The sequence below is a fragment of the Enhydra lutris genome, unplaced genomic scaffold, assembly GCF_002288905.1.
Source record: "Enhydra lutris kenyoni isolate GAN:26980312 unplaced genomic scaffold, ASM228890v2 scaffoldscaffold45, whole genome shotgun sequence".
Taxonomy (NCBI): domain Eukaryota; kingdom Metazoa; phylum Chordata; class Mammalia; order Carnivora; family Mustelidae; genus Enhydra; species Enhydra lutris.
This window is the reverse complement of record NW_019154129.1, coordinates 6,176,513-6,202,766: the sequence shown is the minus strand read 5'-3', so window position 1 is coordinate 6,202,766 and position 26,254 is coordinate 6,176,513. Positions and strand designations below refer to the sequence as shown.

General features: G+C 46.7%; 1 protein-coding gene across 2 annotated transcripts in view; it reads left to right on the top strand.

Moving 5' to 3' along the window:
• The first annotated feature begins 3,242 nt into the window (after positions 1-3,242).
• Positions 3,243-26,254, top strand: part of LOC111156281 (sorting nexin 29) — a 475,698-nt gene continuing 452,686 nt past the window's right edge. Inside the window, exons 1-3 of one of the 2 annotated variants that reach the window (XM_022517058.1) lie at positions 3,243-3,281; positions 22,887-22,951; positions 25,026-25,078. In XM_022517058.1, coding sequence (XP_022372766.1) covers positions 3,275-3,281; positions 22,887-22,951; positions 25,026-25,078 — 125 coding nt within the window. In that variant the 5' untranslated portion in view covers positions 3,243-3,274. Of the gene's footprint in view, positions 3,282-22,864; positions 22,952-25,025; positions 25,079-26,254 lie in introns of those variants that run through there. The other variant, XM_022517057.1, reaches the window with a different exon arrangement.

Here is a 26,254-nt window from a genome sequence, read left to right as displayed (position 1 = left end):
GAATGTGTCTGTTGGCCATCTGGATGTCTTCTTTGCAGAAATGTCTGTTCATGTCTTCTACCCATTTCTTGATTGGATTCTTTGTTCTTTGGGTGTTGAGTTTGCTAAGTTCTTTATAGATTTTGGACACTAGCCCTTTATCTGATATGTCGTTTGCAAATATCTTCTCCCATTCTGTCAGTTGTCTTTTGGTTTTATTAACTGTTTCCTTTGCTGTGCAAAAGCTTTTGATCTTGATGAAATCCTAATAGTTCATTTTTTGTGCCAGGATAGTTCTATTGCTTTACCTGTACTAGGTCATTTAATGCATACAACAAATCACAAGGTAGGTGGACAATTATTACTTCCATTTTACAGATGATGGCAGAAACTGAGTCAGAGCCAGAACCAAAAACAAAAACCAGTAAATGGCAGAACCAGGATTTAAACCCAGACCTGTTTATTTATATTTTTTTCTATTTATTTTTTTCTTCTCACATCAGTTTAAGTTCATTTGAGTTCCCCATCTCTTTGGGCTACAATTTTAATCATTAGTGGGGGAGATGGGGGTTCCCTTCCAGGGGTTGTGCAAAGGTCCTGAGGTGTTCCCTTTCTGGGGTTAATCAACAGGTGATGTTGCCCTCTGGTAATATGTTGACTTCGATCATTGCTAAGATGCCCACTGACACCACAGCACAGACCTCCAAGTCTTCGGGCTTTGTGGCCTCTGTGTCAGGTCTGGGATATAGGAAAACTTCGTGAATGCTTTTTACCCATTGGGGGCCATTCCAAGGTTCCATTCCAGGCCCTTGAGGACCACAGGAAACAATAAAGTACTAGGGTTAAGATACTGGCTCTTGGAGCCAGATTGCTTGGACTTGAATCTTGGCTTTGTACTAGAAGTTAGAGACTTTGGGTGACTGTGAGAGTTACTTTACCACTTGTACCTCAGTTTCCCAACCTGTAGAATGGGAATAATAGTATCTACTTATAAGGTTATTTTAAGGATTAAATGAACACACACAGACACCCATTTGCATACATACATGTGTATGTATATATATATAAATTTTTTCATGAAAGTATCTGGTTCATAATAAATACTTTGAGTTACATTGCTGTAATGATTTTTATCAATCCACTTGAATTGTAGTCTGAAAGCAGACACACACTCCTTTCTTGTTCTACGGCTGTTACAGGAACGCCATATGGAATACTGCTCCTAGCTTCGCACATGCCCTTTTCCTGCTCCCCTCCCCTCCACTAGCATCTCCTCTCCTCCTCCAAACTAAATGAAAAAGTTTAGTTTTTTAAGGCTAACAAGAGCTGTAGACTTTCAGCTTTTGATTCTTATTCTTTGAGGACCAGGCGAAAATCTCAGAGGAAAGGAATTACAGTGTTTCAAGGGGGTGGCTAGGAGTAGAATAGGTAAAACAAGCTCACACACTCCATTTATCTTGCCTCAAGGGCCATGACGGAAAGGTACAGGACAAACAAAAAGGTAGAACACATTATCCTCGCAACAACTCCATGAAGCAGGTGTGTGATATTCCACCAGGAGTACAAGGCAGGAGGATCTAAACTAGGCTTCTGGGGGTGGGAGAGGCTGGGGGGGGGGTCAATTTAGGCACATAGACTCTTTGAAGTAACAAATCAACAACAACTAGAGAGTATAATTTTGAAAATGGCAAAGAAAACCCACCAACTAAACACACAAATATTTTCATCTCTCCATTCTTTCAGTCCCTACACATGGCCATGTTTTGACATGATTGTAATCATGGCATACAGACCATTTTGCATGGGATTTTTTTTTGTACTTAATGCATTATCATTGGCCTTTCCCCATGTTTCCATCTTCATCATTAGCATTTTCAACTACTACAAGAGATTCCTTGTTAAGTGAGCGATGATTTGCTCAGCTCTTCTGTAGTTGGGCTGCGGTGCTGTCCACTCCTTCGGTCTCATAAATAACGCTGCTGGGCAGCCTTTTCCAAAGAGCTCTTGACTTATGCTGAATCCAAAAGATACATTCACAGGGGCCCAGAGGTTGTGTGTTGAGAGGTGGTGTAGTAGGAAGACCATGGGACTGTGGGTCACACAGAACTGGGCTGAAATTCTGGCTCCATTTCCCTGTGGGACCTGTTCCCCAATTCAGTGTTTTTGACTGCGGATCAAGACTTACTACCTGCATCAATCAACTGTCTCAGTTAGCACAAAGGAAAAAAAAAAAAAAAGAAAGAAAGAAAAATGGAAGAGAGTACATTACCCATGGAATTGTTTTGTTAAACATCTCCTTAAATATACGCATGTGTATACTGGGTTGTGATCTAAAATGTATTTTTTTTTACTCTTGCAGGCAAAATGCCCTTTCAACCTTTCTGGGTCCCCTCTCCCCCATGTAGAAAGTGGGACAGTAATCTGAGCTTCCTATTACGATCAGGGGTTGGCACATCATCCATCCACCTTCATCTCTAACGCCACCACCCTAGCCCCAAACATAAGGCTTGCTGGGAAACTGACTGCAATGTCTCCCTAACCAGGTGCCCTTTCTCCACCCTGCCCCACTACAACTCATTCTGAACCCAGGACGAGTGACGGTCTTAAGAGCTAATTCAGATCGTCTCATTCCTCTGTTTAAATTCTTGCAATGGCTTCCCATTTCCTTATCCCACCAACCTCACCAGGCCCATAAGGTCCTCCATCCAGCTCTCCTACCTCCCCTCTCTCACCCTCCTTCTGGCTCCGTCAAGCCCTGAAGCAGGGCCTTTGCCCTTGGTGTTCCTTCTGGCACGCCGTTCCTGCGCATCTTCCCGCGCCCGTCTCCCAGCCATGGTCCAGTTCTCTGCTCAAAGATCGTCTTCTTAGGGGCGCCCTCCGGTACAGTCCATCTCCCCGGTTTCCACGCTTTGGTCCATTACCCTTTTTTATTTCCCTTCTCAGCTCCTGCTGCTCTCTGGAACGGTGTTGGCTCATTTCTCATGGCCTATTCACGGCCTCCCCAATAGAGCTGTGGACCCAGGAGGGCACAGAAACGTGCAGTTCGGTCCCGCCCAGGCTGAGCCCACCAGCCCCGCGAGGGTCTCGGTCCTGCCAGGACCCGGCCGCGCCGGCGCCCGTGTTTACCTTCCGGGTCGGGGGGCGGGTCCGTGGCGGCGGCGCTCCACTTCCGGGGCGGGGCGGGCGGGCGGGGCGGGGCGCTGTCTCCCGGCCTGTCTGGAGCCCGGCGGCGGCAGTGGCGGCAGTGGCGGCAGTGGCGGCAGCGCGGCGCAGGCACCGGCCCGGGAGCGGCACCATGAGCGGTGAGTGGCGGCTTTGCCGCTGTCACCCGGCCTGGCTGCCCCGGCTCCCGCCGCTCCAACTGCACACTCCGGCCCCCGAGTCGCGCTCGCTCGCAGACCCCGGTCGCGTCTCTCGCAGACCCCCAGACGCGCGGGAGCTGGCCCCCGGTCACCTGCACTTCTCTGGCGTCCCGAGTCCAGGCACTCCCAGTCCCCTGCGTCCTGTCCACCTCTTACCACCGGCTCCTGGACACCTGTCCGCAGACTCCCAGTCTCTCCCAGTCCTCTGACCCTCTCGCCGGATCACCAGTCTCCGCGTCCTCAGACCTCCCGGCTCTCAGTCCCTCTTAACTCAGGGACCCCCCCCCCCAGTCCCAGGTCCAGTTCCGGGCCCCCCAGCTCCGCCGTCATTCCCATTCCCATTTCCCAGGCCCCTGGTGTGCAGTCGCTCCAGCCTGCACACGGGTAGGGTGTCGTCTCTGCACACTCTGAGTTGGCTGACCCCTGAACCCCGTGTCCCCCGTGGCTCTCGGTCCCCAGAGGACGGTGGGTTCTCCAGCCTCTTTGTCTTCCCCGCCCCTCCCATTCCCTCGTGCCCTGTCCCCCGGTGCTTTGCTGTTCCAGTCCCCAGTGGTTCCCAGTTACGCTCTCAGTGTCCCTCTCTGGTCCTTGCTTCTTAACGTTTTGGTCCTTTTTTTCATACTCCCGCCCCTTTGAGTTCTTTTCCTAGCTCATTTGAGGTCTCCTTCGCCCGGTCCCGCACCCCTTCCCTCCTTGTTCCATACTGATCCCATCTGGGAACCATCGCGTGGCCCTTCCCGGCCCACCCTCCTCCCGCTCTCCGGGAGGGAGGGGTGTGGTCTTTGGTGGGGAGGCCGGGAGTGGGAGGGAGGTGGGTGTGGACAGCTTGTGCTCAGTGTTTCTGAAGTTTAGTCCCCAAACTTGGACGTGTATTCTCAGCTCTTCTCTGAAGCGATCTACGGGTGTTTTGGTGCTAAGTCATTCCTGGATGTTGTGTGTGTGTGCAGAGTGACTCCGGGAAGCCTCGCAGCCAGCCCTTACTGGGATCTGGATTTCCTTAGGAACACCCGCCTACCCTCACCCTGCCTGCTTTCCTCTTGCTGTGGAGTAGCCTCTGAAGAGTCCTTGCATCCAGCTCCCTTGGCCCTCGCCTTTCACTCAGGCGGTTATGGAGGTTGAGGAGGAGCGGGAGGGCAAGGCGAAGGGGCTGTGTCTCTCTTAATTTTTAACTTTTGAGTTATCTCCATGGATTTTTTTTTTTTTTTAATTTACAAGTCATGCGCCTTTTGTTTTGATGTTCAAAGAGCAAGTTTTGTGCACTTTTTGGTCCTAATGAGGGAGCTGGGAAGGGGGTTTCCTGGGAGATAGTCCAGCTTCTGTTGTCAGAGCAAATGATTTTTGGCCTAATTAAATTTCTGGTCCTTGAACATTAGTGATCCTGCAACAAAGAGGTAATGAGCTGGTTTCCACCCAGAAGGTCGTACAGCCTGGTTTAAGTGCAGGCCTGGAGCCAGACAGCCTGAGTTCAGATCCTGACTCTACTCTATAAAACTGTGTGATACGGAGTGAGTTACTTGACCATTCTGGAAATCCCAGCAAAGTGGGGGTAAATAGTCGTACCTGTCACCTAGGCTTATTGCAGTGCATAAATAACTTTATTTAGGTAAAGTTCTTGGTACTGTTTTACATGGTATGTACATAGGGACTTAGACCAGTTGCTGTTTCCTTAAGTACCCAGCTGGGGCTCAGGTGGGTTTGTTTTCTGACTTAGCTCTGGGACAAGGGTTGGGGCTAAGTATGCCTAGAAAATTCCTTGCTTTTATTTTTTAAAAATCATTTACATTCAATTAATTAGCATATAGTGAATTATTAGTTTCAGAAGTAGAGTTTAGTGATTGCATATCACACCCAATGCTCATTCTATGAAGTGACTTCTTTTTTTTTTTTTTAAAGATTTTGTTTATTTATTTGACAGACAGAGAGGCAGGCAGAGAGAGAAGGGGAAGCAGGCTCGCTGCTGAGCAGAGAGCCTGATGCGGGGTTCAACCCCAGGATCTTGCAACAAAGAGGTAATGAGCTGGTTTCCACCCAGAAGGTCCTACAGCCTGGTTTAAGTGCAGGCCTGGAGCCAGACAGCCTGAGTTCAGATCCTGACTCTACTGTATAAAACTGTGTGATATGGAGTGAGTTACTTGACCATTCTGGAAATCCCAAGGCAGAGGCTTTAACCCACTGAGCCACCCAAGCGCCCCTATGAAGTGCCTTCCTTAATGCCCATCACCCAGTTACCCCATCCCTCCACCCCCCACCTGCTTTGGCAACCCTCAGTTTATTTCCTATAGTTAAGAGTCTCCTAGGGAAAACCTTTTGCTTTTTCATATGACCAAGGAGACTCTGCCTCAAGCTCAGGGTTCTGGACCATTCTCCTGCCTTGATCTTAGGAAGTGAAATTGACAAGCCAAGGGAAATTGATCAACGCCTGCCTCCAGAACCAACTGGATACCAACAATAACAAAATATTAAAATTTGACTTAAAAAACCATTGTAAAAAAATCATTATGAAAGGAAACCAACAGATGGCTTTTTTAGGAAAAAGCGTTCAGGACGAAAGCCTTCTTTTGGAAAGTCTGTAATTGAGGCAGAAAAAGTGATTGCTGAGGACAGAAGGGAGGTCCAGGGTATTTTCAGTTTTTTCTTTCCCCCAGTTTTATTGAGAAGTAATTGACATGCATCATCGTGTAAGTTTCAGGTGAACAGCATGATTGACATATATTGTGAAATGATTCCCACAAAAGGCCCAGCTAACATCCTTCCTCTATGGATGCAATAAAAAGGAAAGAAGAAAGGAATGTAAGATTTTTTCTTTGTGATGAGACTGCTTAGGATTTATTCTCTTAACTCCTGTGTTAGTCATCATGTTGTATGTGACATTGCTAGTGCTTATTTATTTTATAACTTGGTAGTTTGTGCCTTTTAAACTTTTTCCTCCAATTACCACCTTCACGTGTCTTAATACAGTTGAAACAGGGTCTTCCCACCCTTGGGATTGATGATCAGCATACAATACAATAATGTTGCATGGAGGTATTTACTCTCTTTCCTCTGTTCTTTTTTTCAATAGAAAATTTCAAACATCTCCAAAGTGGAGAAAATAGTCTAGAGAGCATTTACCATCTCATGACTGTCCCCTATATAACTATCTTTCTTACCTCTGTCCCGAATTTATTTTTAAACAATTTTTTCTTTTTAGATTTCATTTATTTGACAGACAGATCACAAGTAGGTAGAGAGGCAGGCAGAGAGAGAGAAGGGGAAGCAGGCTCCCTGCAGAGCAGAGAGCCTGATGTAGGGCTCTGGGATCATGACCTGAGCTGAAGGCAGAGGCTTAACCCACTGAGCCATCCAGGTGCCCTCCAAGTTTATTTTGAAGCAAATCCTGGACATTGTATCCTTTCATCTATAAATATTTTAATATGTATCTTTAAAAGATAAGGACTCTTTTAAAAAAATAGCTCAATTTCATTATTATACTTCTCAGAAATTAGCAGTAATTCATTAATATCATCAGGTATTAAATGTTCAAATTTCCATAATTGCCTTATAATTTTATAGTGTGTTTTTTAGACTCAGGATCTAAATAAGGTTGAAACAATGCAAATTGGTTTGCTTTTTAGTCCTCTCTCTTTTTTAGTTTAATTTTTTTTTTTAAAGATTTTATTTATTTATTTGAGAGAGAGACAGTGAGAAAGAGCATGAGCGAGGAGAAGGTCAGAGGGAGAAGCAGACTCCCCATGCAGCTGGGAGCCCAATGTGGGACTCGATCCTGGGACCCCGGGATCATGACCTGAGCCGAAGGCAGTCGTCCAACCAATTGAGCCACCCAGGCGTCCCTAATTGTTATTTTTTAGTGTTTAGTATATTCACAGAGTTGTGCACACATCACCATAATCAGTTTTAGAACATTTTTGTTAGTCCAAAAAGAAACCCCTGTACCGGTTAGCAGTGGTTCCTCATTCTCCCTCCTCTTAGCCCCAGGCAATCACCAGTCTGCTCTATCTCGCATTTACCTGTTCGGAATATTTCATATAGATTGAATCATACAATACATAGCCTTTTGCATCTGGCTCTTTTCACTAAGTATTGTGCTTCTAAGCTTTATCGTACTGTAGCATGTAACTATAGTTCATTCCTTTTTTTTTGAATACCGTTTCACTGTATGAATATTCTATATTTTGTTTAACCATTGTTAATGGTTGATGGACATTTGACTTGTTTGCACTTTTTGGCTCTTCTGAATAATGCTGCTGGGAACATTCACGGACAAGTGTTTGTGTGGGCCTGTGTTTTTATTTCTCTCGGGTCCATATCTAAGAGTAGAATTGCTGGCTCTGTTTGAGGAACTGTCAGACAGTTTGCCAAAGGCTGCACCATATTCCATTCCCACCAGCGCTGTATGAAGTATGAAAGTTCTGGTTTCTTCACATCCTTGTCAACAGTCTTTTTGATTATAGCCATTCTAGTGGAATGGTGAGATGCTATCTTTTTGTGGTTTTGATTTGCATTTCCTTCATGATCAATGATGTTAAGAGTCTTTTCATGTGTTTATTGGCTGTGTTTAGCTTCTTTGGAGAAATGTTTGTTCAGATCCTTTGTCCATTTTTTTAATGGACATTTTAATGGTCCATTTTTATTTTAAAAATAAAGTTTTTATTTTTTCATTATGTTCAGTTAACCAACATATTACTTTAAAATTTTATTTATTTATTTAACATATAGTGTATTATTAGCCCCAGGGGTACAGGTCTGTAAATGGCCAGGTTCACACACTTCATAGCACTCACCATAGCACGTACCTTCCCCAATGTCCCTACCTTTGTCCATTTTTAAATTGGGTTTTTATTGTTGAGCTGTAAGAATTCTATTCTATGTAATTCCTGGATATAAGTCTCTTAGATCTATTACTTATAAAACTTTTCTCCCATTTTTTTTTTTTTTCTTTCTTGATTGTATCCTTTGAGGCACAAAGCATTTTTTTTTAAAGCTAATACATTTCCCTTTCATCTCTTTCTTTTTACCCCTTGGAGTTTTTGTTGAAGGAAACGTCCACCCTCGTTGTTGCAGGATAGATTTGTTTCTTTGTGGGATTTTGCTGACGGCATCCTTTTGGTGTGGTTTGACAGGTCTCTCAGTCTCTTGTATTTCCTATAAACTGGCAGTTAGCGTCTACTCTATTTTGTAGTTGAAAATGATTGAGTCATCAGAGGTCAGATGGTTTCAAGGCCAAGTGCATTAAGTGCAAATAATCAGGAAGTGGAATGCCTAGGTAATGCATATACAAGATAAATGAGTATCCTGAGGCCAGAAACAACTATGATGACCATTAACAGGGGAGACGGTGTGAATATGTGGTGTGATCACATGATGAAAAACCTCAAAGACGTTAAAAGGAATAAGATGGATTTATGCCCATCATTGTGGCTATATCTCAACATTAACCTTCTCTAAAAAGAAGCAGAGTGCAGAATTATACTAAAATATATACCTCGATGTACCTTCAAACATGCACATGAAACAATGTTTGTGTATTTGTACATGTTCATAGAAGTAAACAAATCATCTGCCGGAAGGATACTTGCTACACATGGGTGGTTGTCTTAGCAGTGATCCCCTTCATGATTTGTTTGTTTCTCTGTAAAGAATCCAGTAGGTAGGAATACTTGATTGCCAGCCTCTGTAAGCTAAGGAATTATGAATTTCAGGTAATGTTTTTGCTCTTACTTAGAAAGTAGAACTTGAAGGGCTTGAAAGTCATTATGATTCTCAAGCACTGTATTTCCTAAGACTTTAGATCTGAATGTCCTTGATGCTCACTTCCGTCAGTAATGAGTCTGTCAGGAATTTTTAAGTTAAAAATTTTTTTAACTTTAATTTTAAGTTAAAATTTTTAAGTTAAAAACCCTGAGAGGTCAGATAATCTGGTCAGATAAAACCCAGAGAGGTCAGATAATCTGTAGAACCGTCAAGCTCTAGAGGCCTGATAGATCAGGGTTGGGGACTTAGTGAGTAATTTATTGCTGTTTCTGGCCTGATGTTTGTGTACATTTTATTTTATTTTATTATATACAAATATAAATATATTTATAATATAATAATATTATATTATTATAATATAATACATATATAATACATATTATATATAAAATATATGATATATTATAAATACATTTATATTTATATATGCTTTATATATTATATATAAAATATATATTTAATGTATAAATATACATTTATTTAAATTTATTATTAAATTATTAAATCAAAATTATTAAAATATGTAAAATATATATTTAAAGATATATATTTAAAGATTTTATATGTAATATATAATATATATTTTATATATATATTTAAAGATTTTATTTGCTTATTTGGCAGAGAGAGATGCAGCGAGAGAGGAAACACAAGCAGGAGGAGTGAGGGAGGGAGAAGCAGACTTACCGCCGAGCAGGGAGCCCAATGCAGGGCTCAATCCCAGGACTCTGGGGTCATGACCTGAGCCAAAGGCAGACACTTAACAACTGAGCCACCCAGGCGCCCCGGTGTACATTTTAGCAGCTTTATCTTATTTTTCTGGAATGCTGAGAGTCATGGTTTTCTCTTTGGCATTGACTAGGTCCTTTCTAGCAGTAGCTTGTGTTTGGGATAAAGAATCAGCTGAAGCGAGAGAATGGAAAAAAGAATGTTTGTGGTTTTCATTCACAGCAGAAAAACTGATGATATCAACTTTTTTCCCCCTAATGAAGGCACTGGGTTGATCTGTTGTGGCAGATTGTAAGAAGTAAGTGTTCTACTGTCAGCAAATATTTGACCACGTCTATGCTAGTAAGTGGCAATGGACTGAATCTCATTCACATCACCTCTCCTGCTTTCTTGTTGTAACCAGTAAGAACTCAAGTTCTTAGAGCTCTTAAAATATGAAACCAAAATCCAAGATGTTATGGGCTTCTCTAAGTTTTGGCAATGTGGACATAACTCCAGATAAAGTCCTTCCATCCTGCCACCCTCTTGTCTATAGGCCGTGCATTCTCAGTGGGAGCAAAAATTGGTTATTGAGGAAGAAAGAAATTTTAATGTTGTATGTAAAGCCCAGGTATATGTGCAGTATGTAAACAGATATACAACATACTTGTGTTATTAAAATTTCATGGAGGGGATGAACGCAAAAATGTCCGAAAAGGATCCTGGGGGGGAAGATAATGAGCAAAAACGTTGAGAAACACTGGTGTGAGCTGACATCATGGTACCATTGCCATATAAACTTGTGTTTTGCTCTTACCCTTAGCATTTTGGGATAAAACTGCCACATTGCTATGTGGTCTTCATATTGATCACTTTTACAGACCCTGTAACCCATTATTAATCCATCATTGTTGCATGTAGTATAATTTTAAAACGATTTGTTTCTACTTGTGGAAACTTAGCTTATTTTCCTCCCTTCCCCCCCCTTTTTTTTTTTGGTTCCTATTAAAAGGAGTGATGCAGTGACATTTTTTTTTTCTTTTTGTTTGTTTGTTTAAGGTAGTTTTCCTTCCTTTAGATTGATAGGTCTTTAGGATGATTTCCCTGAAATAGCCGTAACATGACACTGTTGAGAGAGTTCTTGGTTGCTCTGGCTTTCAGAGTGTTTGTAGTAGGTTAAAAGGCTGCTAGCAGGAGTGAGAACTCAAGTGGTAGCAGAGCTGGCCAGAAGTTCAGGGTTCAACATTCAGCATTTACTGAATGACAGTTCGGTGCTTCTACTATCATTTAGCAGAGGGCTGTGCCGTCGGTGTCTGTTGAAGCACATCGAACGAATGCGCCAAAAAATATTTTGTTGGAGTGATGGGCGTGTTAGCCACGACTCTTCAGTTGCATGTGGCAGAGTGGGAGCTGGTTTCAGAACTATTGGAGTTTCAAGTTGCTTGTAATGGAAATGTCTGGGGGTAGGGCTGTCTTCAGGCTCAGTTGCATTCAGGTGCTTAGAGAGTCATGAGGTCTATGTTTCTGTCCAGTTTGAAAGTCTGTTTTCGTCTCCGTTGGCTTCATCCTCCAGCAGCCTCTTCTCCATGGAGGCAAGGTGGCTACCAGTAGCTCTTGGGGCTTATCCTACAATGTAGCAACCGCTGAGCCGAGGGTGGGCCTCTCTCCCAGTTGCTCCGGCAGAAGTCATGAGGCTGACTCACAGCAGTCTGGCAGGCTGTGTGGCCATCCTGGAACCCATCACTGTGGCTCTGGTTGGCCAGGTCTGGATGGCGAGCCCAAGGGTGGCATCGGATTGCTTGTTGTTTGGATAGAGGATGAACTGAAGGGGGAATGACTGTTGTCATTCTGAGTGGAGCCGTCAGGGGAGGCCTCCCAGGGGAGGTGAGATTGAGCAGAGACCTGAGGGAGGGGAGGGTGTATCCTGGGTTTTGCTACTGAACAGCTGCAAAGGGTAAGAATTGCCTCTCCCTCAGGTGGGAGAGGCTGTGGAACTGCAGTTTTGGGTGTGGGATGTAGCAGTTGGAAGCCTTCAGGGGGAGTGAGGACTCTTTCCCAGGTCCTGACTTCCTGTGCGCATCCCGGAGCCCTCCAGAGACCTGGTGATGCTGCTTGTCCTTCTTACCCCACCCTATTGGGCCCGGGCTCCCAGGCTTCCTACTCGGAGGGAACCTTGCCCACTGCATCTTATTTTTCCCTGCCTGTGCTGCATATTTTGGGATTTGCTCTTTCCTCCCCCATCTTAAAAAAAAAAAAAAAAAGCAAAAACCCCAAAATGACATTAGAGATTATTATGAAAACATGGGACATCCCTATAAATATACCTCCCTAGAACATTAAATATTTAGATTTTTAGGTATTCCACTTCTGTCTTTGCTCAGTGCATATGCATTTTACATAATTGCCTTGAGTCTACATCTGAATTAGTGTTTCCACTTACATTATAGCATTTATCCATGTGCCTTTCTGTCACAATTATTTAAAAAAGGGTGCATAATGTTTCACCAAATGGATATACCATTGTAGGAAGAGAAAGTAAATTCCATTTACAATGTCCTGGGATGGAATTTGGCAAACGTTTTCTGTAAAGACGCAGATAGTAAATAAGTTCTGCTTCGCGGGCCATCTGGTCTTCGTTCCGACCACTCATCCCTGTTGTAGCATAAAGGCAGCACAGGCAGTCCGTAAGTGAAAGGATGTAGTTATGTTCCAATGAAACTTTATTTAGGAGAACAAGCAGCAGTCGGATCTGGTTTGTTTGCTGACCCCCGTTTCAGAACACTACCGGAAAAGCCTGTGTGCCCATGATGCCGTGTTTCAGCAGTCATTGAGGTGTAGGGGAAAAAGTTTGGACTCCAACAGTCCTGGATTTAACTCCCCATGCAAGAGCCTAAGCGCGCTGTTGAGCTTCTCTGACTCTTAATTCCCTCATCAGAAAGCGGAAATGAAAGCAAGTGACGGACATATAGTCCTTACTCAGTGCCTGGAGGATGGAGGAACTGTGAAGTTGGGGCTTATTCCTTTTCTTATTTCCCCCCTTCCTCCCCTCTAGCTTAGTTTCCCAGGTGTCAGGAAGGTGTTTGGATATTCTGGTAGCTTTTTGTCTGCACTGCCATGTTGCCTTTCAGAACCCACCGCACTGGTGTGTTGTTAGCGGTGGTGTGTGCGTGTTTGCCCCTAGCTCTACCAGCATTAAATGTTCCTTGGTGAGTTGAATAGTTATATAAGGCTAACATGCGGCAGCTAATCTAGTAGGTTGATCATTCGCATTTCTCCAGCCTTGAGGGAAGACACACTTCTCCTTCAAAATGTTTGCACGGTGCTATTTTAGTATTTTTTCTAAGCAGAGATTGACCAGCTGTGCCAGCCACCTGTTTTGTGAATAAAGTCTTATTGGCACACAGGCACATCCATTCACGGACTATTGTTTATGGTGGTTCTCACTCTACAAGGGCAGAACTGAGTGACTGAGACGGAGACCTTACGGCTCGCAAAGCCTACGATATTTACCATTTGTTCTTTACAGAAAATGTTGGCCCAGTTCTGCTCCAGAGTAAATTCTTTGCCCATTGATGAATATGCTGTTGACTTAGTCTTTGATCCTAGACCTCATGAGGCCACTTGGATGGCCTGAGGCCATCTGTCTGCCTTGAAGCAGAGCCTGCCTCTTTCCATTGTGTGGCGGTGGACAGTCTTTCTTTTTTTTTTTTAAAGATTTTATTTATTTATTTGACAGAGAGAGATCACAAGTAGATGGAGAGGCAGGCAGAGAGAGAGAGAGAGGAGGAAGCAGGCTTCTTGCTGAGCAGAGAGCCCGATGTGGGACTCGATCCCAGGACCCTGAGATCATGACCTGAGCCGAAGGCAGCGGCTCAACCCACTGAGCCACCCAGGCGCCCCAGACAGTCTTTCTTTTTGTCCTGGCCCAGCTGTGAGCTTTAACCCCAGAGTACAGGGCACTAGCACCTTGACTTTGGGGAAGAGTGGGGTCCGTTTTATCTGTTCGGGTGCAAACGCTGAGCAGACAAAAATCACTGCTTCACTCAGCCCGTGACACGCACGCACGAGGCCGCTGCTGTGTCCTTGATCATTCTGGGCCTCTCCCTTTGGAGCAGCCTCTTGGGGAGCCCTGGAACCTAGCCCCAGAGCCTTGATTCAACGGTTGTTGAGCTTCTTCTGTGAGTCGGTGCTGTTAATGCTGGTCCACCCCGGAGAAGGCTCGCAATCTAGGATAGGCGTGAGCAGCGGGTTTATGATTCCCCATATGCTTTCTATAGGGATCATACTAGGGGAATGATGTGGCTGGAGGGTCACGGGAGCGCCCTATAGAGACCACCGTATTGTGCCCATGGCAGGAGGTTTTCTCACAGAAAGTGACAGTTGAGTCAGCCACTGGGAGGTTGGTTCATCTTAGTGGCCCTCTGCCATGTGGTCCCTGCCTGTAAGTTGGGCTGCCTGAAGTTAGCCTGGCCTTGTGGAGGTTGGCAGGCCTGGGCATTGGGGTAGAGTGTTGGGGTGCAGTTCCTGGGGCAAGTGATCAGTGTCTCCCGACCGCAGTTCCTTTAATTGTTAGCTGGTGCCGTCAGCACACCCATCTTAGGGGTGGATATAAAGGTTTCATGTGTGCCTCAGGACAGGAAACTTTTAGCAGATCTGGCCCCAGGTATGTCATACTTGGTTCACGCAGAGTCGGCTGAGACAGTGCTCTAAAAAGTATAAGTAGAAAGTATAAGTAGGTGCCAACGAGTTGACATGAACGTCCGAGTTTCTGGCTTCTCCTGAAAAACCACAAGATGGGACAACCGCTAGCTGGTGTGGCTGTGAGGTGTGATCCGCTGGAGCCCAGCAGCAGATTTCTAGAGAGACACCTGCCTTGGCCTCTCAGTCCCTCCCTCACCCTGCTTTTCTGTTCTCCGCCTGATCCTAGAGGTGTGGGGGTAGGGAGCGGGGGGATAGTCTGATCTCGGTCTTGCACATGCCCCTGGCCCATGCGAGGCCGCCCTTCCTGCCCACACCTCTTGCTTCTGCTTTGGAATAGTGGTGGATGTGGGGTGAGGGGACGGTGGAAGTTACATAACAGAGCAACAGCACTGAACTCACTGTGGGGCCGAGAGCGCCAAGCATCCTGTGCCTGCAGATGGGACTGAGCATGAATTCTAGCAGCGATCACAAGTTTTGTTTTGTTTTGTTTTTAAAAGATTTTATTTATTTATTTGACAGAGAGATCACAAGTAGGCAGAGAGGCAGGCAGAGAGAGGGGGAAGCAGGCTCCCTGTTGAGCAGAGAGCCCGATGCAGGGCTCGATCCCAGGACCCTGGGATCATGACCTGAGCCAAAGGCAGAGCCTTTAACCCACTGAGCCACCCAGGTGCCCCAGCAGCGATCACAAGTTGATGGTGTATCTGTCCCTTGTAAGGCGCCAGTGTGGGCCCCTGGTTCTAGGGTGAGGGAAGATGGGAACACGGTGGAGGTGTGGGTCTGTTTACGGTCTTCTGGGGACCCCAAACATGGAACTGTCTTACTACATAGTGGGTGGTCATAAAGTCTGCGGGCACAGACACTATTGTTTTATTTTGTAAAACCCCTGTCTCATTAATTCTGCTAGGGCAGTGGTCGGCAAACTATGGCCTGTAGGATGAATCCAGCCCAAGGCCAGTTTTTGTGAGCAGCAATGCTCATTCCTTAATGTATTGTCTGTGGGTGCTTTTGAGATCGGAGAGCAGAGTTGATTAGTTGGGACCCTATGACCTGAAAGGCCTAAACTATTTACCATCTGGCTCTTTACAGAAAACGTCTGCTGACCCTGGTCCTAGGGCACGTTGAAGGTAGAGGTTTGATTCAGTGAAAAACAGAAATACAGATCATCTGAGACAGCTCACTCTGCGCTTTGGACTTGGTAGAAACCCAGTGTTCACTACAGTTTTGCAGGGCGCATGGAGGAAACAAACCACACCATCATCGAGTGTATCATGTGTTTGTTACATAGTGTCAGTAAGCCATTTGCTGCCACCTGTGCTTCCAGATGCCATGGCCGCTTGCAGATGATCAGTCAGTGCAGGATGAAGGCGGTGGAGGCAGGAGGGCACCGGGCCAGAGCCCAGGGCGGCGGTCAGGGGAGCGGGGGCTCCCCCGGAGAGTCTGGCGGCTCCTGTGAAAGCAGAGCTGACCAGGGCAGCCAAGAAGTGGGGTTGCAGCGGGAAGGGCATGTGGGCGCCGACGTGGCTTTGAGTAAACTTGGGGGAGATATTACGACATCCTTGTGTGCTGTAAGAATTGCATAGATGAGAAGAAAAAAACGGATGGGGGGGCAGACTGGTGAGTGTCCTTGAGCAGACGAGAGGAGATGGGATTCGGAGCACCCGTGGAGGTTCAAGTTATCTCTGAGATCCTCAGTTTTATCATCTCCGAAATGGGATAATCACATGTACTTTAGGGCAGAATTCCCTAATTGCGGCACTGCTGACATTTTGGGCCAGATAATTCTCTGTTGTGGGGGCCCGTCCTGTGTACTCGTGGAGGCGTAGCAGCATCCCTGCCCGCACGCTCTCTAGGCGCCCTCCCAAGCTGTGCCAGAAGTATCTGCAGACATTGCCAAATGTCCGTGGTGGGGACAGAATCACCCTGGGGAGAATCACTTATCTGTACCCTCATAGGGCCCGTCGTGACTACACCTCCCTGAACTCCCCTTATTTGAGTGTGTCCGTTGTTTCCTCTTAGTAGCTCCTTGATCAGAAGTTAGGGACCTCTTAGCATCCCACTGCCTGGGTGTAATCAGAAATGCAGAAGAGAATTGAGCCTGGGGCCCGGGTGCTATCTGGAGTCCTCTTGTCTACCCCCCACGCCCCCAGGGCGAATCCTACCTACTTGTCCCTTCTGCTTGGAATGTGCTCTGGGCCAGTATCTGCCTGTGGCAGCCCTTCCCATAAACACATTTTTTAAAAATTGAAGTGAAATTAAATAACATAAAACCATTTATGTTTTTAATGCTATTAAAACCATGAATAATTGCTCAGTTATAGAATTAACAGTTAATAAAACAACCGTCTTAAAGTGAGCAATTCAGTGGCATTTAGTACATTCATAATGTCGTGGGGCCACCATCTCTGTCTAGTTCCAGAAGATTTTCATCCCCCCAGAGGGAGAGCCCTTTTCCATTAAGTAGTTGTGTTGTATCTGCATGGATTTACCTATTCTGGTCCTCATTTTTTAAAGCACAGCTCAAGTTCTCCCCTTTTCCAGCGAGCCTCCCTTGGCCTCAGAAGAAGGGCATCATGGTGTGGTGGAGGGAGCACTGGCCTAAGAGTCAGGCAGACCAGGGTCTTATCCTGTGACGTACCATTTGCTTTGTTGTGTGACCTTGGGCAGAATTCCTGGCACGCAGTGGCACCCAAAGAACATTGATTGCCCTTTCTTTCCTTCCTTGCACCTGCGTAGTGAGTGCATTGTAAGGATTAGCCTTCAACCGGAGAAACACCCGAGATTACACCCAGGCAGTGGGATGCTAAGAGGTCCCTAACTTCTGATCATGGGGCTACTAAGAGGAAACAATGGACACACTCAAATAAAGGGAGTGTGGCATGACTTCACTTCTGCCACTACAGAGAGAGGCAGGGAAATCCCACTGTGTAAGTGTATATGTGACCTTGATCAGGGGCCTAAGTGACCTCCGTGGGTGGCAGCCGCATTTACTTTGACCTCCAGGGTTGTTGCAAGGATTAGAGAAGGAATATACATAGAGTTCCTGGTACATCTTGCTTGTTTTCCCCTCCCTAGATGCTACGGACCCTTTTTCATGTATCCCACCCAGCGTAGTGAGCACAGGGGCCTGACTGGGGAGCTTCCTTGTGCTTTAGGGAGAAAGCCAGTTGAAAGCATGTCTTAGAACCAGAGATCTTACATCTCTGGGGTAGAGGGCTGCCAACCACAACAAGAATAATAATAAATAACACGTGAAAAGTGCGTGGTCTGAGCTAGGTACTGTTCCCAGTGCACAGTCCACATTCACTTATTTAACAGACCCAGGAGGTGCAGAGGGGGTCAGTAACTTGCCCACGGTCATGTAGCTGGTGGTGAGGGTTTGAATATGGGCTATCCCATTCTTAACCCCTGCTCCATCTCCCTAGGAGGACACTGAAGGCTGGATGTTTGTGGTAAAAAGGAACGTGTGGAGCTGAAGGATTCTAAACATGAAAGACAACGGGGATGCATGTGAGCGGGGTGATTAATTATTCACATGCACATGTGACTTCTGAGTTAGAGCCGCAGGGGATCACTGCATTTCTCTGATGGGTTTGTGGCCCCCTGGGGATGCTCCGGGGGGGGGGGGGGGGGGGGGGGGGGGGGGGCACTTTTACATTTTCTGCTTTCATTTTTAAAAAAAATATTTAATTTATTTATCTTGACAGACAGAGATCACAAGTAGGCGGAGGGGGGATGCGGGGCTCGATCCCAGGACTCTGGGATCATGACCCTGGGTTCATAAAACCGAAGGTGGCTTTAACCCACTGAGCCACCCAGGCGCCCCTCTGCTTTCATTTTGATGGTGATCTAACAAGAAATTCAAAAGAAGCCTGTTGTGGCACATGTGGTTAGTAGTGTGCACTGAGGGCTGCCTTTGGAAAAGGAAGAGGCCGGGAAGGCTGGGGCTTCCCTTCACAGAGAATTACCGAGAAATCATCCCTGAGCGGCAGTGGGGCTAGACTGGAGGTTTTTGCAAGGCTGGAGAGCCAGCAAGATTTAGCAGATGGCCGAGCCTAGAGCTAGTGGACTTGACACTGAATCTGTCCTTGGGTACTTCCCATGGGAATGGCCTTAGGTGCTCCACGCTGAGCCTCAATGCTCTGGTGAATGTGAGCCTCGTTTCCTACGTCAAGGGTTAAATGTCAGTCACTTCATGGCTTCCTCACTGTTGAGGCTCAGTAGGTAGGTGTTGCCTCCTGCTCCCCTCTGGTGGTTGCGCCATTTGAGACTGGGGGGTTCTTCCTGGCACTGGCAGGGGTGCTGTCGTGTCCCCTTGGTCACTGGAAGGAGGCAGGAAAGACCCTGGTAGCACAGATTGCTCTACCTGCCTGTCTGCACCGGGGCCCCATGTTCCAAACTGCGGAGCTAGGAGAGTGTGATCTCATGCAGAAACCAGTGCCCAGAGAAGGGAAGTGACTGTCCCTGTCACATGGCCAGCAAGCGGCTTTGCTGGGATGATAACTTATGATGCCTTGTGACTTCCCACTGGTCCTCCTTCCGCTGCTCCTCATGGCCATGGCCTCCCAGGCACCTATTGCCGGGCGCACATGCTCCCACGCCCACCTGTGCTCCTTGCACCTTCTGAGCCTCCCTTTTCTGAATGCCCAGTTAGGGCCAGGATGGCCACTGGTGCCTCTGCTGAGGTCAGGCATCCTTCTCACCTGTAGAGGGACTGCAGCCAGGGACGGTGAGTGGAGAGCTGAGGGCTGTGCAGCCTCGGATCATTCCTCTGTAGTGAACAGGCTTTTCTTCCCACCACAAGAGAGGCTTTGCCAGGTGAGGCAGGGGAGGCTGCTGACATCTCATCTAGAAAGAGCAGTAGATCAAGATACTGTAGACAAGATCAGGGATCATCTTGCGTATCAGGAAGGGTGGGGTGCAGAATCCTGCTGTGAGAGGGTACATCAGGAACCAGCAGCTTCAGCAGCATCCTGGAACTAGTGAGAAATACCTAGCCCCAGGCCCCACCCAGACCGCTGAATCAGAACCTGTCTTTAACAAGAGCCCAAGAGATTTCATGTAAATGTGAAAATTTGAGAATCACTGCACTAAAATTGATCAGTACCGAGATGATGGAGATTTTTCCTTTCTTTTTTTTTTAATGTTTAAAATGTTTTTATTTACTTATTTGAGAGAGTGAAAGAGGAAGAGCGAGAGAGCACACAATCGGGGGGAGCCACATAGGGAGAGGGAGAAGCAGGGAGCCTGATGCGGGACTCAATTCGAAGGTAGACGCTTAACCGACTGAGCCACCCGGGCGCCCTGAGATTTTTATTTTCATTGTACTTGTTTCCCTGATTTATAGTTATTTTTTTACATGAATTACTTTTTTATTGTGGTAAAATACACATAATGAAATTCTCTGTCTTAAGCACCTTAGGCGCATAATACATTCACACTGTTGTGTGGCCAACACTGCCGCCCATCCCCTTGACTCCATCCTGTAAAACTGAAACTCTGTCCCCATTAACACTAACTCCCCATCCTCCCTCTCTCCTGTCGCCTGAAAACACCATCATAATTTCTGTCTCTGATTTTGACTACTTCTTACAAGTAGAATCATGTATTATTTCTCTCTCTGGGCACTGGCTTATTTCACTTAGCCTAATGTCCTCAAGGCTTATGCATGCAGCATTGTGCAGAATTTCCTTCCTTTTGAAGGCTGAATAATAATGGTGCATCGTATGGACAGACCCCATTTTGCTTTTCCGTCTGTCAATCGACACTTGGGTTGCTTTCACGTCTCAGCTACTGTCAATGATGCTGCTGTAAACATGGGCATACAGTATCTCTTTGAGACCCCGTTTTCAATTCTTTTGGGTGTCTGCTCACATCTGGAATCATTGGGTCATATAATAATTCTACCACATAAATGACTTCTATGATATAAAAAAATAGCAAAGCATCTCAGGGTGGAAAATCTTGTCAAGTTTCCAGCTGGCATTGCCCAAGGGCAGGTAGCGTTGTTGGATGTAGTGCTTGGAAGAAGGAAGAAAGCAAGCCTCACTTGCTCATCCTGGTGTTAGAGAGAGAAGAGCAGAAGCTAAACCTGCTGAACCAAAAAGTAGGACGTACTGATAGTCATGGGCATCAGGAGAGGTTTGGGGGGGTTTGGGCATGGTTGGGGGGGTCTCCAACCATCCTGAATGACACTCCAGTGTGGCCTTTCTCAAAACCCCTTTCTCAAAACCCCTCCAGAGAAAAATAGCAATGACAGCGTTCGGAAAGTCAGTTGTTATCACTGTGTGTCTGTGGCGTGTCTACACCCTGGTTTCATCTGTGCGCCTGGAGCGAGGCAAGAGCCTTGTGTGGTGGCCCCCACACAGACTTTCAAGGGGCACCGTCTTGAGTAAGGATCACAGTTCCACCAGTGAATATTCAGATTAGAACAAAACCTGTTATTTTGGTTCACGAGGCCCTTTGTGACTGGCCCCTGCCTGCCTGTCTAATCTTTCCTTCCTCATTTTTGCTTTTTGCTCAAGTCACAGCAGACTTAATTCTGGTCCTGGGAGACCAGAAGCCAAGCTTGTTCCTGCCTCTGGGCATCCGCCCTGGCTCACTGCTCTGCCTGGAAAGCTGGGCTCCATGCCTTTCGGGGGTTGCTCCTTCTCTTTATAGAGGACTCGGCTCACATGTCACCTGTGTGGAGAGGCCTTCCATCACTGCCCTGGTGAGTGGGGCCCTCTTCCTTCCTCCCTGTCTCATCACCCCGTTTGGTTTTTCTTCTTGGTATGACTCTGACATCATCTCAGTTTAGGTGACTCAGGTGTGATTTTTGCTCCTTGGGAGGCTGGTTCTTCTGTACCACTTCGCTCCCATGTCCCCAGCACTCAGCACATTGCCTGGTACACAGTAGAAGTCAAACAAATACCCAGTGGGTCAGTGCACACGCTTGCCATCGTCTCCGGGCTTCAGGTTCCCATCTGCAGTGTGGGGATCCTAATACTTCGCTTGTACGGGGACTGTAGAAATGACACGACGTGATGCTGGCAGAGCGCTCAGGGCCTGGCAGGACGTGCTCAACATGTGGCCACTGTTGTGCTCAACTGAGTGGCCCTGACATAACTCGGATGAATCGCTCACCACCTCTGCGGTGAGGCCCTGCTGGGACTCCCCGGCGCAGCCCACGGTAAATTGTCCAAGCGAGAAGCAGCTTGCTGGCACTTCGGGGCCTGTGGTGTGGGGCGTCTGCTCTTGTGCTCCTGAATTGAGTCTCCTTGGAAGTGACTGTGTTCTCTGTCCGGAGCCGTGTCTCTGTGGACTGGAGTCCCCGGGCCTCCTGTTGGCCCTCAGGTGTAGCTGTAGAGTGCTCTGCTTGTGCTCTGAAGTGTCCCTGCCTCACACCGTTTCAAATGGAAGCTCGGCGCATGCCACGTGTATCGACTAGGAATGCTTTTGGTCTCAAGTAACAGCCCGGCGTCCAGTGGTCTGAGCAAACAGGGTTGTTTGCTCTGTGAGAGGCGGGAGGATTCTAGTATTGGCTCAGCAGTGAAGTGGCGTGTCTCTGCAGTTCTCTTGGCCTTCCCCGGGGGCTGTTGCTCACGGCTGCACGGTACTGCTCTGGCCACCCCCCCGCCACCCCAATCACAGTTATGATGAAGGTGTGAGGGATGGAAGGAGGAATGAAACCATTAGCGTGTTTTTTTTTTTTTAAACTCAGGAAGGCATGGTTTTCCCCGAGCCCTCCCAGTGCCCTTCCGCCTACATCTCGTCAGCTAGAACTTCTTAAGGTCAGCCTTCTAATAGAGGAGTAATTAGGCCTTTCAGCTTGTACTGTGGGAGGTGGCATGGGGAAAGGATGTCGGAGTTGACAGCGAGGTCAGCCGAAGGGCAGTGCCTGGCATGCTAGGGAACCGGCCTGGTAAGGCAGACTGCTGGTTCTCAGCTGGGGGCAGTTTTGTCCCCCAGAGGACAGTTGTGCAGTATCCGGAGACATTTTTGTAGCCACAGCCATGGGGTGCGTGTGTGTGTCTGTGTGTGTGCGCGCGCGTGCACGTGTGTGTTTTGCTAATGGTCTGGTGGGTAGAGGCCAGGGATGCTGTAGGCTTCCTGCACTTCACGGGGCAGCCCCCACCACAGAGAGTGATCTGGCCCAAACGTCAGTGGCGCCAAGGTTGAGAAACCCTGAGTTAGACCTTTCTGGACACAGTTTTCAGATGTGGGGGACATTCATTGAGCTGCTTTCCTGTGATGTAGCGAGAGGCAGATGGCCAAACCTCACTGTAATGGTGTGGATTTTTGGTGCCTTCATTACAGAGGAGGCTGATGCCAGTTGGGGACAGTGGCAGGAAGTCTTGGCAGAAGGCTTATGTCAAACAGAACTAATGAAGCCTCATTGCATTTTAGGATCACAGAACAATGACCTGAAAAGACAGTTTCTGCTGGAGCGTCTGCTGGATGCGGTGAAACAGGTAAGAGGAAAGCTCCCCTTTGACTTTGAGGTCCAGTAACAGTTTCAGGCAGTGCATGTCCAAGTCCTTTCTGCCCTTCCCTGTATGCATGGACCTACTTCCACTTTTCTTCTGGGAGCTGCGAGGCTCGGAGTGTCCCCCATGGCACGATGGAGCAGGGAGGGCAGTCGGAAGTAGTGACAGAGGATTGCCCTGTGTCCTGACTTTCTAATGCCTTTGGAGGACTCTGTCCTTCGTGATGTCCCTTTAAGAAGGGCACGGATGTCAGTTTCAGAGTCTCACACAGTTGTGTTTCAGGGCGACTCTTCCGGGTGCTGAGGTGGTGGCTAGAGTTAGTGCCCCGTGGGCACAAGAACAGAGACGCGCAGGAGGAAGGAAGCCATGCCCGGGGGCGCGTGGGTCCTCCAGGTGGGCTCCGCTCCGATTGCTTGACGTGATTTTTGACACTGGCTTTTGGCTGGGTGTGGAAGCAAGCTGGGACACGAGGCTGACTTCGGTGTGCTCGCCTGCGTGTGCCAGACACGCGTCGTTAACTGCACCCGCGTAAGTCCCATGCCAGGCTCTCTGCTAAGCGCTTGCCCTCTAATCCTTCCAACCGCCCTGTGAGATGGTTCCTGCAGTTCTTCCCAGTTTGTGGACGAAGCGGCTGAAGCTCGGAAGGAGCCAACCATTAGCTTAAGGAGTTGGAGGCGATAAGTAGCAGAGCTGGGATCCGGCGCTGGGAATTCTAGGTTGCCCACGTCTTGGAGGGCGTGGCTGACAGTGCTGTGTGTGCGGTCAGCACACAGGGAGGTCAATACTTGTGTAGAAATGCGTGTCAAGCATTGACGTGAACTCCGAGAACTTGGTGTCTCCCGGGCCTCTAGGCGTCCTGGTGTGGCATGTGCTGGAAAGGACACAGGCTCTGGTGAAGCCAGAGCCGAGTGCCAGCTTCATCTCAAGGCTGTGTGTCCTGGGCCCGCTCCTCCAGCCTCTCTGGTCATCCCCTTTCTCTGTCATCGGGTCGCTGCTCTCCAGAGGGCTGCTGAGGGGATTGCATTTGTTCAAGGAGCTAAAGGGCCCAGCAGTTAAGTACAGAACCCACGTGAATTTCTTCGCCCCAGAAGCGGGAAATGGAGTAAGAAGATGAAGAGGCAAGTGGAACCGCTTCGAATGCAGCCATTAGACCGGCGCGCATTGGAGCCTATGCCTGGAGCTGCTGCTGTTATCATTGTTGTTGTTAGGATTTGGGGAGATGAAAGTGTTGTACACAGACCTTTTAGAAGCCAGTCTGCCTGAGGAATAACTGAGGCATACAATAAAATACACTGAAGTGTGCAGTTCCATGAGTTTTGACATAGGTATCATTTAAAATCATTCATTCATTCACTCATTCATTCATTCTTTGGAGAATAAGTTCTGGAATCTTGCGAGCCTGCCGCCCGCAGGGGAGATGCCACACCTTTAAAAACCAGTGGTGGCTACTGCTGATGGTGACACAGTATTGCGCATTGAATGGTGTATAACTAAAAATGGTTAAAATGGTGAGTTTCATGTTACCTGTTTTTTTTTTTTTTTTTACCACAATTAAAGAAGAAACAATGGTTTGCTTTTATCTGTACCCACCCTGGGTGAACTGTCATTCGGCTCAATTGGATGACATGGTTGAAGCTTGAATCATGCTGCCCTAATTTTATACGCAGTCATAACAACTTTGGGGCCCTTTCCAAAGGCACCCATCATCGCAGATTTGTGTAAGTTTTAATTGTCCCTTTGGGAGCTCTCTGTTCAGCCAGCTGCTGACGTACAGAAGAAGCTTCCTAGATAATTCGCAGAAGGCTGTGTGCTTTTGTTTTCCTCTTGGTGTTGTTTTCCTGCAAGGCTCCCCTCTGTACGTGTGGGAGATTAAGGGCTTCCTGTAAGCAGTGGCTAGAAGGCTGGGTGGTCAACCATCTCACGTCTTGGCTTGACACCCAGGGCACCTGGGGTTTCTGGCCCTGTGTGTCTCAGGATCCTGAAAGCCTGTATGGGCTGTGTGTAATGTCTCAGTGTCCCGTCCCAACTGCTGATCTCAGTGGCTTCTTTTTCCATGCAGTGCCAGATCCGCTTTGGAGGGAGAAAGGAGATCGCCTCGGATTCTGACAGCAGGTAAACATGTCCCTTCTAAAACCATTTACTGTCAAGACCAAATGGCGGCCAGGCATGACTAGCTTCTGCGTTCTGCCTCTGCAGCCGAGCGGTGTGGTGATTCAGTTTGGGGGATCTGTACACCCATGCTGGGATTACCTGTCTGGAGTGTTTGCAGCTTCCGGTGATACTCCCTCCCTCGAGCAGTCCATTCTGAGGGAATTACCTGAAATACCTTTCTGCATAAAGTTATTTTCAGGGTAATTGATCACGTGGCAACTCTGAAATCTAAATGCTCAGCAGGTGGGAGGTGGTTAATAAAGTGTAGTGTGTCAGTAGGACGGGATGTTAAGTAGCCATTAACACTGATGTCCCGGGGTGCCTGGGGGGCTCAGTCCTTCAGCGTCTGCCTTTGGCTCTGGTCATGATCCCAGGGTTCTGGGATCGAGCCCCGCATGGGGCTCCCTGCTCAGCGGGGAGCCTGCTTCTCCCTCTCCCACTCCCCCTGCTTGTGTTCCCTCTCTCGCTGTGTCTCTCTCTGTCAGATAAATAAATAAAATCTTAAAAATAAATAAATAAATAAATAAATAAATAAAATTTACATCCATACAGCATTTGTTTTTTTAAATTTTTTAAATTTTTTAATTTTTATTTTTTTAATTTTTTTAATTTTTAAAAATTTTTTTAATTTTTATTTTTTATTTATTTTATTTTTTTATTATTATTTTTTATTTTTTTATTTTTAAATTTTTTTATTTTTTTAAATTTTTAAATTTTTTTATTTTTAATTTTTTTTATTCTTTTATTTTTTTATTTTGTTATTTTTTATTATTTTTTTTATTTTATTTTTTTATTTTTTTTTAATATACAGCATTTGTTTTAAGCAGAGAAATGCATATGTGGTAATTTACAAATTATGTATGTAGTTAAAATGCAAAGAGTAAGGTACAAAGTTCTGTGGATGCAGAGTGATGCCTGCGATGTTAAACCACACTCGGGTGAAGCACCCACTGGAGTGGGAACAGAGGTAATCCTGGGGTTGAGAATATTAGGAATCCTTCTACTTTTTGATATTTTTCATATTTTTTACTGCGATCATGTGTTTCTTTTATAATTAACAAAGAAAAAAGTCCTGAAAATTGCCATTGACCTTCATGACCCAGGAAGGGCTGATGTAATTGCGTGAGCTTCTCACAT